At 46.9% G+C, this 21,563-nt stretch overlaps 1 protein-coding gene across 2 annotated transcripts in view; it reads left to right on the top strand.

Moving 5' to 3' along the window:
- The window catches only part of MGA (MAX dimerization protein MGA), a 168,879-nt gene extending 148,701 nt beyond the window's left edge, over positions 1-20,178 (top strand). For both annotated transcript variants that reach the window (XM_069732533.1, XM_069732532.1), the window contains 4 exons: positions 14,078-14,329; positions 15,726-15,875; positions 15,991-16,125; positions 16,631-20,178. In XM_069732533.1, coding sequence (XP_069588634.1) covers positions 14,078-14,329; positions 15,726-15,875; positions 15,991-16,125; positions 16,631-17,673 — 1,580 coding nt within the window. In that variant the 3' untranslated portion in view covers positions 17,674-20,178. The remainder of the gene's footprint in view (positions 1-14,077; positions 14,330-15,725; positions 15,876-15,990; positions 16,126-16,630) is intronic.
- Positions 20,179-21,563: the final 1,385 nt, after the last annotated feature.

Here is a 21,563-nt window from a genome sequence, read left to right as displayed (position 1 = left end):
CACTAGAAAAATTAGCAATGAAGCGCCGATAAAAATTAGCAAAGCCCAGGAACTTTTGCAGGCTCTTCACAGATGTCGGCTGAGTCCAATCGTAAGTGGCCTGGACTTTAACAGGGTCCATCTCGATAGTAGAAGGGGAAAAAATGAACCCCAAAAATGAAACCTTCTGAACTCCAAAGAGACACTTTGACCCCTTCACAAACAAGGAATTCGCACGAAGGACCTGGAACACCATTCTGACCTGCTTCACATGAGACTCCCAATCATCCGAAAAGACCAAAATGTCATCCAAATATACAATCAGGAATTTATCCAGGTACTCTCGGAAGATGTCATGCATAAAGGACTGAAATACTGATGGAGCATTGGAAAGCCCGAATGGCATAACCAGGTACTCAAAATGGCCCTCGGGCGTATTAAATGCTGTTTTCCATTCATCGCCTTGTTTAATACGCACAAGATTATACGCCCCTCGAAGATCTATCTTGGTGAACCAACTAGCCCCTTTAATACAAGCAAACAAATCAGACAGCAACGGCAAAGGATACTGAAATTTGACTAATTTTATTGAGAAGGCGGTAATCAATACAAGGTCTCAAAGAACCATCCTTCTTGGCCACAAAAAAGAACCCTGCTCCCAATGGTGACGACGACGGGTGAATATGACCCTTCTCCAAGGATTCCTTTATATAACTCCGCATAGCGGCGTGTTCTGGCACAGATAAATTGAACAATCTGCCCTTAGGAAACTTACTACCAGAAATCAAATTAATTGCACAATCGCAATCCCTATGAGGAGGTAGGGCACTGGCTTTGGGCTCATCAAATACATCCTGATAATCCGACAAAAACTCAGGGACTTCAGAAGGAGTGGAAGGCGAAATTGACAGCAATGGAACATCACCATGTACCCCTTGAGAACCCCAGCTGGACACAGACATAGATTTCCAATCCAATACTGGATTATGGACCTGTAGCCATGGCAACCCCAAAACGACCACATCATGCAGATTATGCAACACCAAAAAGCGAATATCCTCCTGATGTGCAGGAGCCATGCACATGGTCAGCTGGGTCCAGTACTGAGGCTTATTCTTGACCAAAGGCGTAGCATCAATTCCTCTCAATGGAATAGGACACTGCAAGAGCTCCAAGAAAAACCCACAACGCCTAGCATACTCCAAGTCCATCAAATTCAGGGCAGCGCCTGAATCCACAAATGCCATAACAGAATAGGATGACAAAGAGCCAATCAGAGTAACGGACAATAGAAATTTAGACTGTACCGTACCAATGGTGTCAGACCTAGCGTACCGCATAGTGCGCTTAGGACAATCGGAGATAGCATGAGTGGAATCCCCACAGTAAAAACATAGCCCATTCCGATGTCTGTGTTCTTGCCGTTCAGCTCTGGTCAAAGTCCTATCACATTGCATAGGCTCAGGTCCATGCTCAGATAGTACCGCCAAATGGTGCACAGCTTTACGCTCACGCAAGCGTCGATCGATCTGAATGGCCAAAGATATAGACTCATTCAGACCAGCAGGCATGGGAAATCCCACCATGACATCCTTAAGGGCTTCAGAGAGACCTTTTCTGAAAATTGCTGCCAGGGCACATTCATTCCACTGAGTGAGCACAGACCACTTTCTAAACTTCTGACAATATATCTCCGCTTCATCCTGACCCTGACACAGAGCCAGCAAGATTTTCTCTGCCTGATCCACTGAATTAGGTTCGTCATAAAGCAATCCAAGCGCCAGGAAAAACGCATCAACATCACGCAATGCCGGATCTCCTGGCGCAAGGGAAAATGCCCAGTCTTGAGGGTCACCACGTAACAAAGAAATAATGATCTTTACTTGTTGAACAGGGTCACCTGAGGAGCGAGGTTTCAAGGCAAGAAACAATTATTTTTGAAATTCAAGAACTTAGATCTATCCCCAAAAAACAAATCAGGAATTGGAATCCTAGGCTCTGACATCGGATTCTGAACCACAAAAATCTTGAATGTTTTGTACACTTATAGTGAGATTATCCATCAAAGAGGACAGACCTTGAATGTCCATGTCTACACCTGTGTTCTGAACCACCCAGATGTAAAGGGGAAAAGAGAGACAAAACACACTACAAAGAAAAAAAAATGGTCTCAGAACTTCTCTTATCCCTCTATTGAGATGCATTAGTACTTTGGGCCACCTGTACTGTTATGACCTGGTGGTCAGGACAATAATGGACCTGGTGGATAAGAGCACACGGAATGACCTGATAGTTACTGATAATATAGGACGAGCTCTGGGACGTGGGAACTCTGCTGACCGCAATCCCTAAACCTATCAACCACACTAGAAATAGCCGTGGATTGCGCCTAACGCTCCCTATGCAACTCGGCACAGCCTAAGAAACTAGCTAGCCCTGAAGATAGAAAATAAAGCCTACCTTGCCTCAGAGAAATTCCCCAAAGGAAAAGGCAGCCCCCCACATATAATGACTGTGAGTAAAGATGAAAATACAAACACAGAGATGAAATAGGTTTAGCAAAGTGAGGCCCGACTTACTGAACAGACCGAGGATAGGAAAGGTTACTTTGAGGTCAGCACAAAAACCTACAAAAAGACCACGCAGAGGGCGCAAAAAGACCCTCCGCACCGAATCACGGTGCGGAGGCGCTCCCTCTGCGTCCCAGAGCTTCCAGCAAGCAAGAACAATCGAAATAGCAAGCTGGACAGAAAAATAGCAAACCAGAGAAAAACAAGCAGTCACTTAGCTTCTGCTGGGAAGACTGGTCACAAGAACGATCCAGGAGTGAACTAGACCAATAATGGAACATTGACAGGTGGCCTGGAGCAAAGATCTAAGTGGAGTTAAATAGAGCAGCCAGCTAACGAATTAACCTCGTCACCTGTGGAAGGAAACTCAAACACCCACAGCCACCAGAGAAAGTCCATGGACAGAACCAGCCGAAGTACCATTCATGACCACAGAAGGGAGCCCGACAACAGAACTCACAACAGGGAACTACCGTTTGAGCGCATGGCAGAGCTCGGAAGGGAAGGAGCATCATTTGGAATGCAGACTTAGATGGATTGGTCTGCAGGCGTCACATTGCGTTTGCAGAGCCCCTTATGTACCTAAACAGTAGAAACCCCCCACAAGTGACCCCATATTGGAAACTAGACCCCCCAAGGAACTTATCTAGATGTGTTGTGAGAACTTTGAACCCCCAAGTGTTTCACTACAGTTTATAACGCAGAGCCGAGAAAATAAAAAATCTTTTTTTTCCCACAAAAATTATTTTTTAGCCCCCAGTTTTTTATTTTCCCAAGGGTAACAGGAGAAATTGGACCCCAAAAGTTGTTGTCCAATTTGTCCTGAGTACGCTGATACCCCATATGTTGGGGTAAACCCCTGTTTGGGCACACGGGAGAGCTCGGAAGGGAAGGAGCACTGTTTTACTTTTCCAACGCAGAATTGGCTGGAATTGAGATCGGACGCCATGTCGCGTTTGGAGAGCCCCTGATGTGCCTAAACAGTGGAAACCCCCCAATTATAACTGAAAACCTAATCCAAACACACCCCTAATCCCAACGGTAACCCTAGCCACACCCCTAACCTAGACACACCCCTAACCTAATCCCAACCCTATTCCCAATCGTAAATGTAATCCAAACCCTAACCCTAACTTTAGCCCCAACCATAACCCTAGCCTTAACCCTAACCCTAATGGGAAAATGGAAATAAATACATTTTTTTTTAATTTTTTTTTATTTTTCCCTAACTAAGGGGGTGATGAAGGGGGGTTTGATTTACTTTTATAGCGGGTTTTTTAGCTGATTTTTATGATTGGCAGCCGTCACACACTGAAAAACGCTTTTTATTGCAAAAAATATTTTTTGCATTACCACATTTTGAGAGCTATAATTTTTCCATATTTGAGTCCACAGAGTCATGTGAGGTCTTGTTTTTTGCGGGACGAGTTGACGTTTTTATTGGTAACATTTTCGGGCACGTGACATTTTTTGATCGCTTTTTATTCCGATTTTTGTGAGGCAGAATGACCGAAAACCAGCTATTCGTGAACTTCTTTTGGGGGAGGCGTTTATACCGTTCCGCGTTTGGTAAAATGGATAAAGCAGTTTTTTTCTTCGGGTCAGTACGATTACAGCGATACCTCATTTATATCATTTTTTTATGTTTTGGCGCTTTTATACGATAAAAACTATTTTACAGAAAAAAATAATTATTTTTGCATCGCTTTATTCTGAGAACTATAACTTTTTTATTTTTTTGCTGATGATGCTGTGTGGCGGCTCGTTTTTTGTGGGACAAGATGACGTTTTCAGCGGTACCATGGTTATTTATATCCGTCTTTTTGATCACGTGTTATTCCACTTTTTGTTTGGCGGTATGAGAATAAAGCGTTGTTTTTTGCCTCGTTTTTTTTTTTTTAACGGTGTTCACTGAAGGGGTTAACTAGTGATATAGTTGTATAGCTGGGTTCGTTATGGACGCGGCGATACTAAATATGTGTACTTTTATTGTTTGTTTTTTTTAATTTAGATAAAGAAATGTATTTATGGGAATAATATTTTTATTTTATTTTTTTCATTATTTATGATTTTTTTTTTTTTTTTTTTTTTTTTTACACATTTGGAAAAAATTTTTTTAACTTATTTACTTTGTCCCAGGGGGGGACATCACAGATCGATGACCTGACAGTTTGCACAGCACTCTGTCAGATCACCGATCTTACTTACAACACTGCAGGCTTACCAAGCACCTGCTCTGAGCAGGCACTTGGTAAGCCACCTCCCTCCCTGCAGGACCCGGATGCCGCGGCCATCTTGGATCCGGGCCTGGAGCAGGGAGGGAGGTAGGGAGACCCTCGCAGCAACGCGATCACATTGCGTTGCTGCGGGGGTCCCAGGGAAGCCCGCAGGGAGCTTCCTTCCTGCGTGACGCTTCCCTATACCGCCGGCACACCGCGATCATGTCCGTGACTGCTCCTGGCACATAGCGCCGGATGTCAGCTGCGATAGGCAGCTGACACCCAGCCGCGATCGGCCGCGCTCCCCCCGTGAGCGCGGCCGATCGCTATGACGTACTATCCCATCGAGGGTCAGATAGGCCCAGGGAACCTCGACGGGATAGTAGTCTAAGGTCAGAGAGGGGTTAATGCTGCAAATTCAACAAATGTCCATTTTATGTTCTTTACAACCTTTGCAATGTATGGAAACTGTTGTGCAAAATAATTTGGAACAATGTATTATGAGGTTTTTTTAGTGTGAAGAAAATACTGTTCTCATTTCGTCCTATAAAATGTGATTTATCCTTGATGACTTGAACATTATACTGACTCATTTGCATCGACCTTTTAGGAAAATTGGAGGAAAATATAATTTGCATAATAATTTGGAATGCGGTGTAAAGATGCTTTCAGCCCCTTCATTCTCTGATGGACCCCTCTTCGATCACATCCTTATGCTAACAAGCCATTAAGAACTAGGATCCAAGAAAACCATATAAAACCTGACGCGTGTCTGGAGCAACACTGGTTAGTGTTGCGCCAGAAAGGCGTCAGGTTTTATATGGTTTCCTTGGATCCTTCTTTTTCATGGCTTGTTATTAAACTGGATTTTACCCATGGATGGTTGTGCCGGATTCCTTCCTTCCTCCCTCTCCATGACAGTGCCTCACCAGCAGAAGCTGCGCCCTCCACATGTATCCCAGACATCGTTTACTTCACAGTATGGCGCGCTCCATCAATTTTCCCTTTTTTCTCTCTTTCTCTCTCTCTCTTTCTTTCCCTCTTTCTTTCTCTTTCTTTCTCTCACTTTCTCTTTTTCTTTCTCTCTTTCTCTTTTTCTCTCGTTCTCCTTTCTCTCTCCTTCTTTCTCTCCTTCTTTCTCTCGTTTTCTTTCTCTCTCGCTTTCTTTCTCTTTCACTCTTTCTATCTCTGTTTATATCTCGCTCTGTTTCTTTCACTCTCTCCTTTCTCCTTCGCCTCATTGGGGGACACAGGACCAGGGCCGGCGTCAGCACCCGGCGCACCTGGGCAAATGCCGGGGCCCTGGGGAGAGAGGGGGGCCCACTCAAGCTGTCATAGATACAGCTGGGAGAGCAGAGCAGGAGATAACATGATCTCTCCGCCCACAAAGTCACTGCTGGCTGCCTTCTCTTAACCCCTATGTGCCAGCTCTGACACAAGCATGTTCTCACTCAGTCAGTGCAGCCAGACAGGCACACATAGGGGTTAAGAGAATGCAGCCAGTGTGACATTGTTTGTGGGCAGAGAGAGCATGTTCCCTGGCTGCAGTGCTGCTGAACTTATCAGGCAGATTCCGGAGCTCCTACCAGTGACTGAGTGCTATGGTATCCAGCCGTGGTTGCAGATGGACTTGTGGCTCAGTCTGCTGCTGTCTGTCTCCACTGCCTAAAAATGTGGGTGATGTCTGGAGGAGCAGCTGGTGGGGTGCAGCCTGCAACCTGCAGCCACCCAGCTCTCCCAGAATACATGCTGCACCAAACCTGCACCAGTGGGGTAGGAAGAAGCTTAACCCCTTCCCATCTGTATGAAGGTTATTGCTAAACCTTAAAGATAACAATCCGACCCGCATAAATGGGGTTAACCCGATGCCAGGAGGAAGGGGAGCTGCTGCCATGGATAAAACTGAGCTGTGGGCTGTACGTTGGGGCCCCGTGGCCCCAGGCTGGTGACTGGAGGGACTCTGCCCAGTGCTGGCATGTGGGTGATTTCTGCTCCGGAGTCTCAGCTTCTCTCCTCCACATCACACTGTGCAGTCACAGCAACATTGGTTGTGTCTGTCCAGGTCCCAGCAGCTGCCACTGCTCCCACCAAGGACATGGCATCACTTAACCCTTCCCCTGCAGCCACCGGCAACCAATCCACATTATTCCTTGATTAAATCAGGTTCCAACCCAATAGAGGAGCAGACATTTCCTGCTGCCATTAGGGTCCGGGAGGGGGTGACCTGTGACATTGGCTGCCCTGCTACTCTGTAGTGGAGGGTGACAAGTGTAACATGGGGTAACGATGAAGGAGAAATGCACAGGATAATAGTGAGCGCGACAGAGGGCAGTGTATGGTATGGAGCAGTCAGGGGGTGGGCTGCAGGATCCCCCCATACTGTACATGACTGCTCGGGACAGGGAGGCGTTTAATGAGGTTCTAATGACGGGGCACTAATTGGGTCATTAGGGTTTGTGGAAAGGATTCAGCATCAGGTCCCTCATTATTGCCTGAGCCGCCTGTTACTTTGTAGCACAGATCTGTTGGGGCCGCAAAACCAAACAACGTTGTTATGTACAAAAGTCTTTGCTTCATAGAAAAACTCAAAATAGAAAAGATTTTCTGATACAACAACGCCCTGCTCACGACACTGCACAGCACCTCTCCTGTATATATACACTGCACAGCACCTCTCCCCCTGTGTATATACACTGCACAGTACCTTTCCTCCTGTATATATACACTGCACAGCACCTTTCCTCCTGTATATATACACTGCACAGTACCACTCCTCCTGTATATATACACTGCACAGTACCACTCCTCCTGTCCTGTATATATACACTGTAGAATTTACAATAGCTGTCACTCATGTAAGAAGTGAAATCTGGCATTGTACTATACATTTCTCTGCCGTATCTGTGCATCATAAATCGGGGTATGTGTTAAAGGGGGGGGGCCCACTGAGACTCTTTCGCCCGGGGCCCTCGAAAACCTGGAGCCGGCCCTGCACAGGACCATGGGTTATGCTGCTGTCACTAGGAGGCTGACACTAAGCTGAGACAAAAAAGGGTTAGCTCCTCCCCTGCAGTATACACCCTCATGCTGGCATCCAGAGACCCAGTTTAAGCTTAGTGTCCGTAGGAGGCACACTGATTTTTTATTCCTTATGGTTTCTTTTTTTTTTTCCATTTTTTCTTTTTTCTTTTATCTATTCCGGACGAAGGGGGCGACGGATTCTTCTAAGGTCCGATCTCCCCCGAACCAACAACAGGCGAGCACGGGAGTTTCACCTCACCGTATCCTCTCCTGCGACGTGGGAGCCACTGCCTGAGCTGTCCTTTTTTGGGCGACGGTTTCTCCCCTAAAGGGCCCCGATCTCCCCTCTTTTTATACAGACGAGCACTGGTGTTTTTACCTCCAGTATCCGCCTCTGCAGCCAGGCTCCTTTTTTATTGCCGGACATCTGCCCTGTCCACCAGGTTCTACCCTCGGCTGTACAGTGGCCTTATCCCCGTGGCGTCCGTGCAGACCACACTGCATCACCAATGCTCTGAGTGACTCAGGTGGTGGACGGTTCCTCTCCACCCCCCATCCGGGGCCGGTGGATAGAGGCTTCCCAACCCCTGCACCGTCCCTATTACATGGCAGAATCCAGCAAGGAGAAATGGGGATTTTTTCCTTCTCACCTCCATATCAGGGTAAGTGTCCGGTGGGGGGTTTGGGGGGGATCGCTGGCGGTCCGGAGGGCTCCGCAAACTTGGGGCACATCTGCAGGCTGATACTGTTCGTTGGGCGGTGTCCCCGTCTTTTTCCGGCTCTTGCGGCCGCGCGCCGGGCCGAGGCCGAAAATTTAGCCCCCGGCTTCGGCCTAGCCGCTGGTCGCCGCTGTTAGGCTCCGCCCACTCCTGTCAGCGTCACAGCGGCGCCGCCACCCGGTCCTGGCGCTTCTCGCAGCCACCGAGATCTCTCTCCTGATCTCGGCGGCCATCTTGCTCCTCACTACAGCGCTGCAGCTCCTGCCTGTCGCATCTCCGGGTGTCACAGTGGCCACGTGCAGCCGGCTTCTTCTTCTTCTTCTCTGAGGGGAATCCTTAGCAGCTCGTCTCTCCTGGATTGCGGGACACAGGACCGGGGTAAGGAGACATCGTTAGCTCCCTTCTGCAGCGCCGCACTCTCTGGCTCGGTTTTCTTTTTATAGACCCTGTGTTTTTTCTGCATTAGAATCATGTCGCAGTCAAGGTCTAAAAAATCTTCTAAGGTGCATACGACCTTTTTTTCTGCGTGTACCACCTGCCAGGTCCCACTTCCCAGGCCTCAAAGCTCTCCCCTCTGTTCTGCCTGCGATGCCCCATGTGCCCAGGAGCCCTCCACCGCCACCGACTCCGGCGTACCTAGTCCCCCCCGTGGGTCGCCTCGCTTTCACAGTCCGTGGATTTTTTAGCTAACGCCATCAAATCCATTCAAAATCCTCCCGGGGAACGAGGCAATCCGTTACAGGTGTTAAGAGATCCCTCCATAGCAGGGGAATCGTCGGCCAGCAGGGGCCGCTCTCCTCTTAAGGAGGCACGGTCATCCAGAAAACGGATCCGTACTACCTCTCCTGAGCGTTCTCCTCGCCACTCAGACTCTGGCAGCTCCACCTCTCGCTCTCCCTCTTTGGGGGCTCGCAGCGTTCACGACTCTGAACATGAGTCCGAGATATCTTTGGACCCGGAGGCTCCGGAGTTCAGAGCTACGGTTGACTCCCTTATTGTAGCAGTCAATCACGCACTTAAGGTGGATGACGACTCTAATTCCGCTCCGGAACACGCGGTCTCCTTTTCCAGAACCAAGCGTTCTCACAAATCTTTTGCCTCTCATCCAGCCTTCCTGGATATAGTCAGGCGTCACAGGGAGCGCCCAGACAAGCGCTTCACGGGTAAGAAGGACTTGGTTTCCAAGTATCCCTTCTCGGCTGATCTCGTGAAAGACTGGACGGATCCCCCTACCGTAGATCCTCCGGTCTCGCGCCTGGCTTCTAAAACTCTTCTCTCAGTCCCGGAGGGCGCTTCAATTAAGAGTCCCACTGAACGCCAGATAGACTCTCTAGCTCGGTCAGTGTACGAAGCCTCTGGCTCTTCCCTGTCTCCCTCCTTCGCCGCGGCTTGGGTGACCAAGGCTATGGTTTCCTGGGCGGATGCCCTAGCGAAATCCATTAATGAACAGGATCTCCCCTCTGAAATGGCGGACCTGGCTAAACAGTTAGCCATGGCCAGTGATTATGTGATGTTCGCATCTCTCGACGCGGCGAACTGCGCAGCATCGGCGGCTTCCAACGCCATCGCTATTAGAAGGGCCCTTTGGCTCAGAGATTGGCGCGCAGATTCCTCATCTAAAAAATCCCTGATTTCTCTCCCTTTTCAAAGCGGGCGTCTTTTCGGCGAAAAGCTTGACCAGCTTATTTCCGACGCCACAGGGGGAAAGAGCAAGTTTCTTCCCCAACAGAGGCCCAAGGCGGCCTTCCAGCGCCAGCCTTATTTTCGTTTTCGGCCTTTTCGTACCAGCTCAGCCTGGTCCAATCCCACCGGTCTTCCCAGATCGGACCGTTCCGCCCGCGCAGACAGAGACGCTCGTCCATCCTTTAGGCCTAATCCTTCCTGGCGCGGAAAACCGAGGCAGCCCAGGACCAGAGGTTCGAGACCCCCCAGATTCCCGTCTCAATGACTCGGGAACGGCGCCAGTCGATACCAGCAGAGTAGGCGGTCGTCTACTCCTTTTTCAGCAAGCCTGGTTCTCCGTAGTTTCCGACGAATGGGTCAGAGATCTGGTATCGTCTGGCTACAAGATAGAGTTCTCCTCTCCTCCTCCAACCCGGTTTTTCCCCTCTCGTCTCCCCAGTTCGGAAGCTCAGTCTCGCGCCCTTCTTTGCGCCATCCACTCCCTCCGCCAGAGCGGGGTCATTGTTCCGGTCCCGGAACACGAGAGGTTCAAAGGCTTCTACTCAAACCTCTTCGTCGTGTCAAAGAAGGACGGGAAGGTGCGTCCCATTTTGGATCTGAAGCTCCTGAACAAGTGCGTAAGAGTCCGGCACTTCAGGATGGAATCGCTCAGATCGGTCATCTCTTCCATGGAAAGAGGGGAATTCTTGGCCTCGATAGACATCAAGGATGCCTATCTTCACATCCCAATTTTCCCGCCTCATCAGAGGTTCCTCCGCTTTGCCATTCTGTAGGATCACTTCCAGTTCACGGCCCTACCCTTCGGCCTCGCCACGGCGCCCAGGGTATTCACCAAGGTCATGGCGGCTGTCATGGCCATTCTTCACTCTCGAGGGGTCGTCGTGTTACCGTACTTAGACGACCTCCTCATAAAGGGCCCGTCTTTCCAAGCCTGCGAGTCAAGCGTCCACATTACCCTGGATTCTCTTTCGCGCCTGGGCTGGCTGATCAACTTGGACAAGTCCTCTCCCGTTCCTGCCCGTCGGATCTCCTTTCTGGGAATGATCCTGGACACTTCAAGGGGGGGCTGGTCTTGCTTCCTCGGTCCAAGGTCCAAGCGCTCCAACAGGGGGCCCGTACGCTCTGCCATTCTCGCCCGCGAACTATTCGGTTCGCCATGAAGATCCTGGGAAAGATGGTTGCGGCAATCGAAGCGGTTCCCTTCGCTCAACTCCACCTCCGCCCCCTGCCACAGGCTCTGCTGGACAACTGGGACAGGAATCCCTTTTCTCTCGACCACCCTTGTCCCCTGTCCCCAAGGGTCAGACAGTCTCTCGTTTGGTGGACCCTGGGACCATCTCTTCGCCAGGGGAAGTCCTTCCTTCCGATCCGCTGGTTAGTGGTGACCACCGACGCCAGTCTTCTTGGCTGGGGGGCGGTGTTTCTTCACCACTCTGCCCAGGGCCGTTGGACTGTTCAGGAGTCCAGTCTCCCCATCAACATTCTAGAAATTCGTGCTATCAGACTTGCTCTGAGTCACTTCCACGCTCTGCTCGCGGGTCACCCAATACGAGTCCAATCGGACAACGTCACGGCGGTGGCTTACATCAACCACCAGGGGGGTACCCGCAGCAGGGCGGCGATGCGGGAAGTCTCCCTCATCCTTCGTTGGGCCGAAACCAACCACTCCATCATCTCGGCGGTGCACATTCCGGGAGTCGAGAACTGGGCGGCGGACTTCCTGAGCCGCCAGGGCCTTGCCTCGGGGGAGTGGGAACTCCACCCAGAGGTTTTTCACCAGATCTGTCTTCGCTGGGGGACCCCGGACGTGGATCTGATGGCGTCCAGATTGAACACCAAAGTCCACAACTTCATTGCTCGATCTCGGGATCCCCAGGCCATAGGAGTGGACGCGCTGATTTTTCCGTGGCATCAATTTCAGCTCCCATACGTGTTCCCTCCCCTTCCCTTACTGCCGAAGGTCATCCGAAAGATCAAGACGGAGGGAGTTCCGGTCATTTTGGTCGCTCCAGACTGGCCTCGTCGCGCGTGGTACGCGGGACTCGTCCAGCTCGTAGCCGACGTTCCCTTGCGGTTGCCAGACCGCCCAGACCTACTTCGCCAAGGACCGATCTACCACCAGAGCTCAGGGGCCCTACGTTTAACGGCGTGGCTGTTGAAACCTGGATTCTAACTCGTGCTGGTTTCTCTCAGCAGGTCATTCCCACCATGCTAAGTGCTCGCAAGGCGTCTTCCGCCTCTATCTACCACCGCGTCTGGAAGACCTTCTTCTCATGGTGCAGGCTCCGAGGGCACCCTCCGCTCAGGTTCTCTATCCCTTGTATCCTGAATTTCCTTCAGTCTGGTCTGGATTCCGGTTTGGCCCTGAGCTCTCTTAAAGGTCAGATCTCAGCCTTATCCGTGCTGTTCCAGCGTAGGATCGCCATCAACCTTCAGGTCAAGACTTTCATTCAGGGAGTCTCCCATGTTGTTCCTCCCTACAGGATGCCATTGGAGACCTGGGATCTCAACTTGGTCCTGGGGGTTCTCCAGGAACCGCCGTTCGAACCCCTTCAAGACGTTCTGCTCTCTGTCCTCTCTTGGAAGGTCGCCTTCCTGGTAGCGGTGACGTCCATCAGAAGGGTTTCAGAGCTCGCCGCTCTATCCTGCCGGGCACCTTTCCTTGCCTTTCATCAGGACAAGGTAGTCCTACGTCCTTCTCCGGCGTTTCTTCCAAAGGTGGTATCATCTTTCCACCTTAACGAGGACATCATTCTTCCCTCCTTTTGTCCGCAGCCCAAACATAGGGTCGAGAAGGCTCTCCATACTCTGGACGTGGTACGGGCCCTCAGGAGGTACATTTCCAGAACGGCGCACTTCAGAAAATCGGACGCCCTTTTCGTGCTCCCGGAGGGTCACAGAAAGGGTTTGGCTGCGTCTAAATCCACGATAGCCAGATGGATCCGATCTGCTATCCAGGAATCCTATCGGGTCAGGGGCAGTCCTATCCCGGCAGGGATTAGAGCTCACTCCACTCGGTCGATGGGTGCTTCCTGGGCCATCCGGCACCAGGCATCAGCGGAGCAGGTTTGCAAGGCCGCAACGTGGTCCAGCCTGCATACCTTCACAAAGCATTACAATGTTCACATCCAATCCTCTGCGGACGCGGCCCTTGGCAGGTGTATCCTGCAGGCGGCCGTTGCGCATTTGTAGTCAGATGGTACACGGAGTTACTTGGTTGTATTGTTTCCCTCCCAGGGACTGCTTTGGGACGTCCCATGGTCCTGTGTCCCCCAATGAGGCGAAGGAGAAATAGGGATTTTTGTGTGTACTCACCGTAAAATCCTTTTCTCCGAGCCGCTCATTGGGGGACACAGCACCCACCCTGGTAGCCTTACGGCTAGTTATCTTTTTTAGTCTTTGACTGTTGTTTGACATGTTATGTTCCAATGTTTTTTGATATATTGTTCTCATTATCCTACTGCTTTTGCACTTAACTGGGTCTCTGGATGCCAGCATGAGGGTGTATACTGCAGGGGAGGAGCTAACCCTTTTTTGTCTCAGCTTAGTGTCAGCCTCCTAGTGACAGCAGCATAACCCATGGTCCTGTGTCCCCCAATGAGCGGCTCGGAGAAAAGGATTTTACGGTGAGTACACACAAAAATCCCTATTTTTCTCTCATTCTCTTTCTCTTTCTTTCACTCTCTCCCTTTCTCTTTTTATCTTTCTCTCTTCTCTCTCTCTCTTTCTCTCCAAATGTCAAAATAAAATAAAGGTGGAAATGTAACTGTAGGAATCTTGATACCGCACAACCATCCTTATGTTGTTTTGGATAACATACTGTTTGCAGGTATTATTAGGTGTAAGAAAATAACAATCATAAGACTTATATTTTATAATTACGCAGGAAAATCAAAAGAGGTTGTAATGAAGAAAGTGGAATATAAATGTGCAAAGGAAAAAGCTATAGAGGCAGAAACGAAAAAGAAAAACTTGGAGGAGGACGATGCTTTCCACAAAGTATCTAAACATTTTCCTATACCAAAAAGAGAGCCTTTTCTTCCTGTGAAGCTGGGAGAGGAATCTTATGAAACTCTAATTAGCGAAACTAAGAAACCTATCATACTTGGAAGAAAATCATTGTTGCTTTCAACAGAAGGTATGTGGGCCCCAACCTTATCCTAAGAAATGCCTAGTTAAAGGGATATTACCAAAAAATCTAATTACTGTATTTTTCAGACTATAAGACACAATTTTTTCCTTCAAAAATGTGGAGGAAAATGGGGGTGCATCTTATAGTCCGGATGTACTGGCTCTGGTGAGGAGGTGGTGGGGGAGCTGCAGCGGCGGAGCAGCGGGTCACTGGACGCAGCAGCTGGCGGCTGCGGCTAACTCCTGTGCTCGCTGCTAAAGAGAAATTAATATTCACTTCATTCCACACCCATGGGCATGGAGGGCAATGAATATTCATCTCTGTTTAATAACATCCTGTTACGATTGGCCCCCTTCCCCATCCTGGTATGCATGGTTCCATCTTCCATCAGAATATAAAAAAAACATTACAGTTACTTTCCTGTGCTCCCTCACAGCCACTTGTTCAGATGCCAGCAGCCCATGGGAGTGGAATGTGGTGAATATTCATGTCTCTTAAGTAGCGGGCACACGTGGGTGCCGGCAGCAGCAGGAAGGCGGCAGCTGCAGGAGGCCGGCAGCTCCGGCTGACATTGTGCTCGCTACTAAAGAGCAATGAATACTCACTGCCCTCCATGCACATAGTCCTGGCGTGCAGAGCAGTAAGTATTCCAGCAGCTGTTCTTCGGCTTGTAAGCACTGCAAGACGTCACTGCCATGCACTGCTTACAAGCATAAAGCAGCTGCTGGCATCGGAACAAGACGCTGCGAGGGAGCGCCGGGAAGGTAAGTGTAATGTTTATTTTTGGATTTTTTTTTAATGTGTTGTGATGGGACCATGCATACCAGGATGAGAATGGGGGCCAATCATACCAGGATAAGAATGGGGCCATGCATACTAGGACAAGATGGGGCCCTGCATACCAGGATAGGGATGAGGGGGACCATTCTTACCAGGATAGGGATAATGGGGGACATGCATACCAGGCTAGGGATGAGGGGGCCATGCATACCAGGATAGAGGATGTTTAAGTACAGAATTGACCACATTTTTTGCTTCAATTTTTTTTCTAATTTCCTCCTCTAAAACCTAGGTGCGTCTTATGGTCCGGTGCTTCTTGTAGTCTGAAAAATACAGTATTTTCTATCCATAAAATAGAGGATTAATTTGTGATCACCAGGCTGTCTGACCGCTGGGACCCCCCTTGCGCTCTGCAGCCGTGTCTTGAATGTTCCTGTGCCGCTTTTGCTCCATTATGCATCTGAGGGATTGATGGAAATAGTGGAGCGCTGTCCCCCACAGTCCTATAGATAATGTTTGGAGCAGAGGCTATGCTTGCGCAATTCTGCTCTATTCATGACTCGGCTTCAAGAAAGCTAAATTGGGATTAAGTCTAAGCCAATAATTTTTTGTTTTTTTGCAGGAAAACAGCTTCCCGGTGTTTCTTTATCACCTTCGCATACATTGATGGCACCAACAGCACAAGTGGAACATAATCTAGTAGCAGGGCAGCTCGCTGGGATTCCTCAGACAGTCATAAAAGCAGATCTAAGTCCTGCACAAGTCAAGTCTGGTAAGACTCTCTTTTGTTTTGTTTTCTGGGCAGATTTCATTGCCATTTGTTTAAGAGTCAAAACCCAAATCATTTACTCTGTAGGCTAACATTCTTCTTCATGACCTTTTTCTAGGAATGACTTCTGTGGTAATTCAGCTTCCGAGTACAATACAATTAAAAGATATTGTAGGACACAGCCCTATCCCCATCTCCTTATCTGCCATGCCCGGTGACGTTTCCACACTGACTCCTCCTTTCTCAGTGTCTGGTACGTAAATGTTTTCATGTCTGTGCTTATTTTTCGCTGTTGAGCTATGCTGTATCCATTGCTTTTATTAACTTCTGTGGGACTTACAGAATAGTGTAAAGTGTTTTCCGCCGTCTTTGCCACCACATAGATATTCAACTCTCGGCCATGAATGAATCATTTATCACTAGCTATATTTCATTGCTTTTGATTACACTTTTATACACGAAAAAAATTAAAAGAACATGTTTCGGGCTTTGTAGATATACAAATTGTTTGCATGAGCTCATACTGGTCCATTAACCAAGCCTAGACTATCCACTAAACATGTAATGATTAGTCCTCTCCTCTACTCTCCAGTCTTAACCAGTCACTTTATTTTTTGGCTCATAAATCTCTTCCATTATCTCCTTCCATAAGCTCTGAGGTGCTGCGGTCTAAGGACGAGAGACTAAAATCTATTCACTAATTATTGTATTTTATTGATTATTATCAGTGCCATAACTATTTTTTTTTTTTTTTAAAGAAGTGGATGACCTGTCCATGATGCCAAAGATAGTGAACGTGACATCTTTAGCTCAAGGAGGCGAGTTAGACTTGGGCCTGGAATTGGATATTGGTACAACTGATAGCGAGAGGGTATGCAATTCTGATGCATACACTTCAAGAGCCGAGAAAGGTAATGCGTCAGTCCAAGAGGCAAGTTTTGTGACTGCCGAGTCATGTATACCATCTACTTCTATTCATATGGACAAAGCGGAGGAAAGTCTTACCGATACAACAGGTAAAATCTGTAATCCGTACTCAAGTCTCCTTGAAAACGCATCCCTGGAAAATGACAGCAGTAGTACCGGCGCCTCCTTGCAATGCAAAATTGTCAGTTCGAGCAATGACGCCCTTAATAAAACGTTTGACGAAATTCGGGATTCTGGACTTGATCTGGAACTGAAGAAATTAACTTCTGCCATCGACGAGGCAGGTTTAGACCCGAGTGAATTATCCGATACCATGGGGGATCTAGAAGAAGCGGATGAAACCCTCACATCTCTTCTCGATGAAATTGCATTTCTTAATCAGCAGATAAACAATGATTCTGAAAATTTGGATTCTGTCTCTGATTTCCCAGGATCGGACACAGCATCCCGTTGCAGCACAAGTAAACGTGCAGATAGAGATTTGTCTCCTTTTTCTTTAGGTAAATGCAAGGAAGAGCAAGAAGCAAAGGAAAAAAACGTATCCTTTAATCCTTTTGTTATGCATTTAGAAGAGGGTGAAATCCTGGATAGCAGCAAGTATAATCGGGAGGCTGGTTTTGGTGCTTGTGAAGTGGAAGCAAGAAGGGAACCACCTCTGCCTGATGTAGGAGCTCAAAGCGGACCTCCTACGTTTGCATCAACTTGTGAGAATACTGAAAAAACAGTGACCTCAGATGTGTTTTGGAGACCAATGCCCAAGCTGACACCATTTGGATTAAAGTCTCATACAGTACCAAGTGATCAGAGGGTTCTGGCAAGCAAATCGATGCCATCCTTGGCATCGGTGGCCATGAGACTAAGTTCACCTGATTGACTTTTTTTTTTTTTTTTTTTTTTTACATCAAGATTGATTTTACTTCTTGGTGTCTACCTACCATACTTAGTACATGGTGCAATAACTCTCACACTACGTGAACTGTGCACTACTTGCATATTTTGTACAGATAAAACAATCTGCCGCCGAAGCAGCTTGGTCTCGTCGTAGGTGCAAAGCACTCTAATTACTACATGTATTTAGCAATGCGTATGGATTTTTTTCGCTTGTACTACTTGTAAATAATCTGATTCTGCCTGCTTTCTGCAAGTTGCTTCTTCCTGCTCTGCTAAAAAAAAAAATTTAGGGAACTATTTCTAGTTTCTCCAGCAATCAGAAAACAAAATAAGACATTTTCCTGAAACTTTGGCTGCAATCTTCTCTGGTTTAACCGCAGGTGCCTCTGTCTGATCGCTCTATGCTAAGCACTCCACTTTCTACTTGCAACAAATTTTTGCCACAGGATATATAGGTTGGACAGTATACATTTTTTTTCTCCACTTCAATTGAAGCTCCAAATATGAGCCACTTTCAAGAATACATAAGGCCATTGCTTAAAATGTCATCGGTTTCGTGGTGCGTTTTTATGAGAGATGTGACTGATGGGAATACACAGAGAAAGTGATTTCTGGTCCTGTGGGATTCAGAGATTAAAAGCACTGTTATATGGGACAATGGAGTGACCGGAACAGAGTGGATCACTAATAGGGCGCAGACAGACGGCGCCGTGGATCAAAATTGGAACGTAGTGGATGGACTGGCCGGCGGCTCTCCCGACACAAGCATGATAGCTGCATAAAAACATGAAGCTGTCACACTCGGGTAGGGAGATCCGCCGGCCAGGCCACGCACTGCAGTCCTATATCGCTCTGACTTGCACTGCCATCTGACTGCGCCTGTAAAGTGGTCACTAACTCCAGTACTAATTTCATTATGAATTTGCTATTGGCGACTGCAGATTTCAGAAGGTTTTAAAACAATCACAGAGAAAAGTTGAATTTACTGATATACTGACCTTTTATTACAGTGATCTCTAAAAGGCAGTGTCTTCTTTGTTTCAGTGCATCTAAAATTAAAAAAGTGAAACTTTGAAGAAAAAAATAAATATGTATAATATATATATATTAATATAAGAATAGAACGGTAGAAAAATAATAAATATATGCGTGTTTTGGACTACAGCTGCTATGTGTCTCCATGGTAAACTTTGTGCAGATGGATTCAGCCATCATGATGTCTTTCATCTGCTTTTTTTTGGCTCATTCAGGCAGCACTTTTTTCATAGGATAACACAGGTATAAATCTTATCTGTGGGGTTGTTCACATCCATTGATTTTTGCAACCTGAATGTTTGCGCAGAATCACGGAGACATGTCCCATTTTGGTCCGAGTCTTGAATCAAATTCGCCATTGCAAGTGAGAACACTTGGATGCCGTCTGCGTTCTGTCCGTGTATCACGGATTGTTCGACAAAAGCTTCAGAAATCGCCATCAATTCTTTTAATTTGAGAAAAACTCGTGAAACTCAAACCAAACTCTGAAACTTTTCTAAAAAATCTCTGATGAAACTTTGTGACTGCAGGGTCAGACTACACAGCTTGTCTGTTTCCCTGCATAGTTCTGCATGGGAGCTGTAAACACAAAACAGAAGGAGATTGTTCTTCAGGACGATTTGCAAAGTTGTTTCATTTATCATTTTAGATGCATGAAAACAATAAAGTAAGAGTTGCGAAAGTGGGCCTTTTCCAGGTTTTTATTTTTTTTTGCTTTTAATCTTTCGAATTCCACTTTATCATTGCTGCTGATTTCATTCATTGCTTTGCTTATTTTGTATGTAAAAAATTTGAGTCCAATCGACGTAAAAAAAAATGTATTTATATTTTTCCAATTCTTTTCTACACAGAAATTTTGTTCTATACCTTTCTTGGAGAAAGGGAAGCATTATCAGTTCAAGTAACTTCCTGTTATCACTGTAAATATGATGTATTATCTTCTCACTTTTCCCTGGTCATTTCCAATATTATTGTCATTGTAAGCCGCACACCCCTGTTGTAAGGGGTCCTCTCCTCATGTACATCTGTAAGAGCTGTGCTGCTCTTGCTAAGGTATTACTTGTGTCCATAGTGTAATTGATTTTTTTTTTTTTGTATAACGGTTTCTACTTTGCAGGAGCATAATATTGAGCATTCGGTGACAGATTTCTGCAGCGTATGTCAACTGCTCAATATGAAGAATAGATGGAATAGCAGGATCAGACCTACTCTAAAGCAATAAGTATATCATGGGGCTAGATATAAACCACGTGTAACTGTCCAGTGAGAACATCTAGCACAAGACTGACTTGTCTCTTACAGATCAGTATCCAGATATGCATAGGAAGTCGTGATCTATACGTTAAAAATAATGAAAAGTAACCAGATGTATTATTAGGAATCGTTCATTCATGTGTTCTAAGATGTTTTCATACACGGTCCTAAATGGTGCTAAATAAAAGGTTCACTGTCATATGCTACGACCCCCTGGTGTATGATTTTTAGACTACTGTGGAAACTGATTTTATTTTTTTATGGTGTGTGTGTGAAATTTAAAAAAGCATTTGACTTTTTAGAGTCTTGCATTCGAAGGATAAGTATAAGATAAGGAAAAATAAGCATCAATAGTAAGAGAAAAAAAATCTTGGTGTTCAAGGAATGAAATATAACCAACAAAGACTGAGAAAATTGGAAAGTATGGGTATAAGAAGTCTATACCTTTTACTAAACTAGCACTGATTCAAATCGGTGTAGGATGCCTGCTGCAGAGGTCTTTTATGCTGCAGAGGTCTTTTATGCTGCAGAGGTCTTTTATGCTGCAGAGGTCTTTTATGCTGCAGAGGTCTTTTATGCTGCAGAGGTCTTTTATGCTGCAGAGCTGCTGCTTGTGTGGGTATGCAGCAGAGCTGCGCACATATGTGTATGCAGCAGAGCTGCCTGTGTGTATACAGCAGAGCTGCGCGCGTGTGTATGCAGAAAAGCTGCGCGCGCGTGTGTGTATGTGCAGCAGAGCTGCCTGTGTGTGTACTGTGTAGCAAACATTTGTGTGTATACTTTGCATGCAGTGATGTGAGGGCATCCTGAGTACAGGACTATTTCTGCTGGTTCTAAGGACAGCGGATGGATCTGCAATCGAACATTTGCTCCAGACAAGTGCTGCAGCCCTGTATTCTCGGGATCGCTATGAATAGGGAATAACTTGTGTTTTTGGGAATAACCAAGACCATGTTTTTAGTGTTATTCTCCATTAAGTTGCTAATGTCAGCAAAATGAAGGTTATTGATGACATTTTCAGACCAAATTCTATGGTTCTATCTTCAGCATTTATTATAAATATTAATGAGCATCAAGAATATACTTAACCCCTTAATGACTGTCAATACGTTTTTGTTTTTTTACTGACCTGAGATATAAGAGAATAGCATCCCCATACAGGTGACAGTCCAGCAGCTGTTGGCTGTACACTATAGCTGACAACTTGCTGCATCAGCCACAATCAGTGTTGGCACCATCCATATGTGCTTAACCACTTAGATGCTGCTGTGAATAGTGACTACATCATATAAATGGTTAACAGAATATGGCTTCTCTCTATTTATCCCCATCACCCTGAGATCATGATTGTGTGATTCTGATGTTTGCCATGGCAGTTCACACCAAATAATGGCCTTAGGGTCTGCTGGCTACACTGACCTGTTCAGAAGTTACCGACATTTAGGTGGAAAAAATACACTTTTTCCTTCCTGTCATTCCACTTTGTATTAATTTCTGAAAAGCACCCGAATGGTTAATAAACTACCTGACTGCAGTTTTCAGTATGTCAGGAGGTGTTGTTTTTAAAATGGTATCACTTTTGGA

Source organism: Ranitomeya imitator, chromosome 1 (assembly GCF_032444005.1).
Source record: "Ranitomeya imitator isolate aRanImi1 chromosome 1, aRanImi1.pri, whole genome shotgun sequence".
Taxonomy (NCBI): Eukaryota; Metazoa; Chordata; class Amphibia; order Anura; family Dendrobatidae; genus Ranitomeya; species Ranitomeya imitator.
Note: the sequence above shows the minus strand (reverse complement) of the source record. Positions and strands in the feature narration are given on the sequence as shown.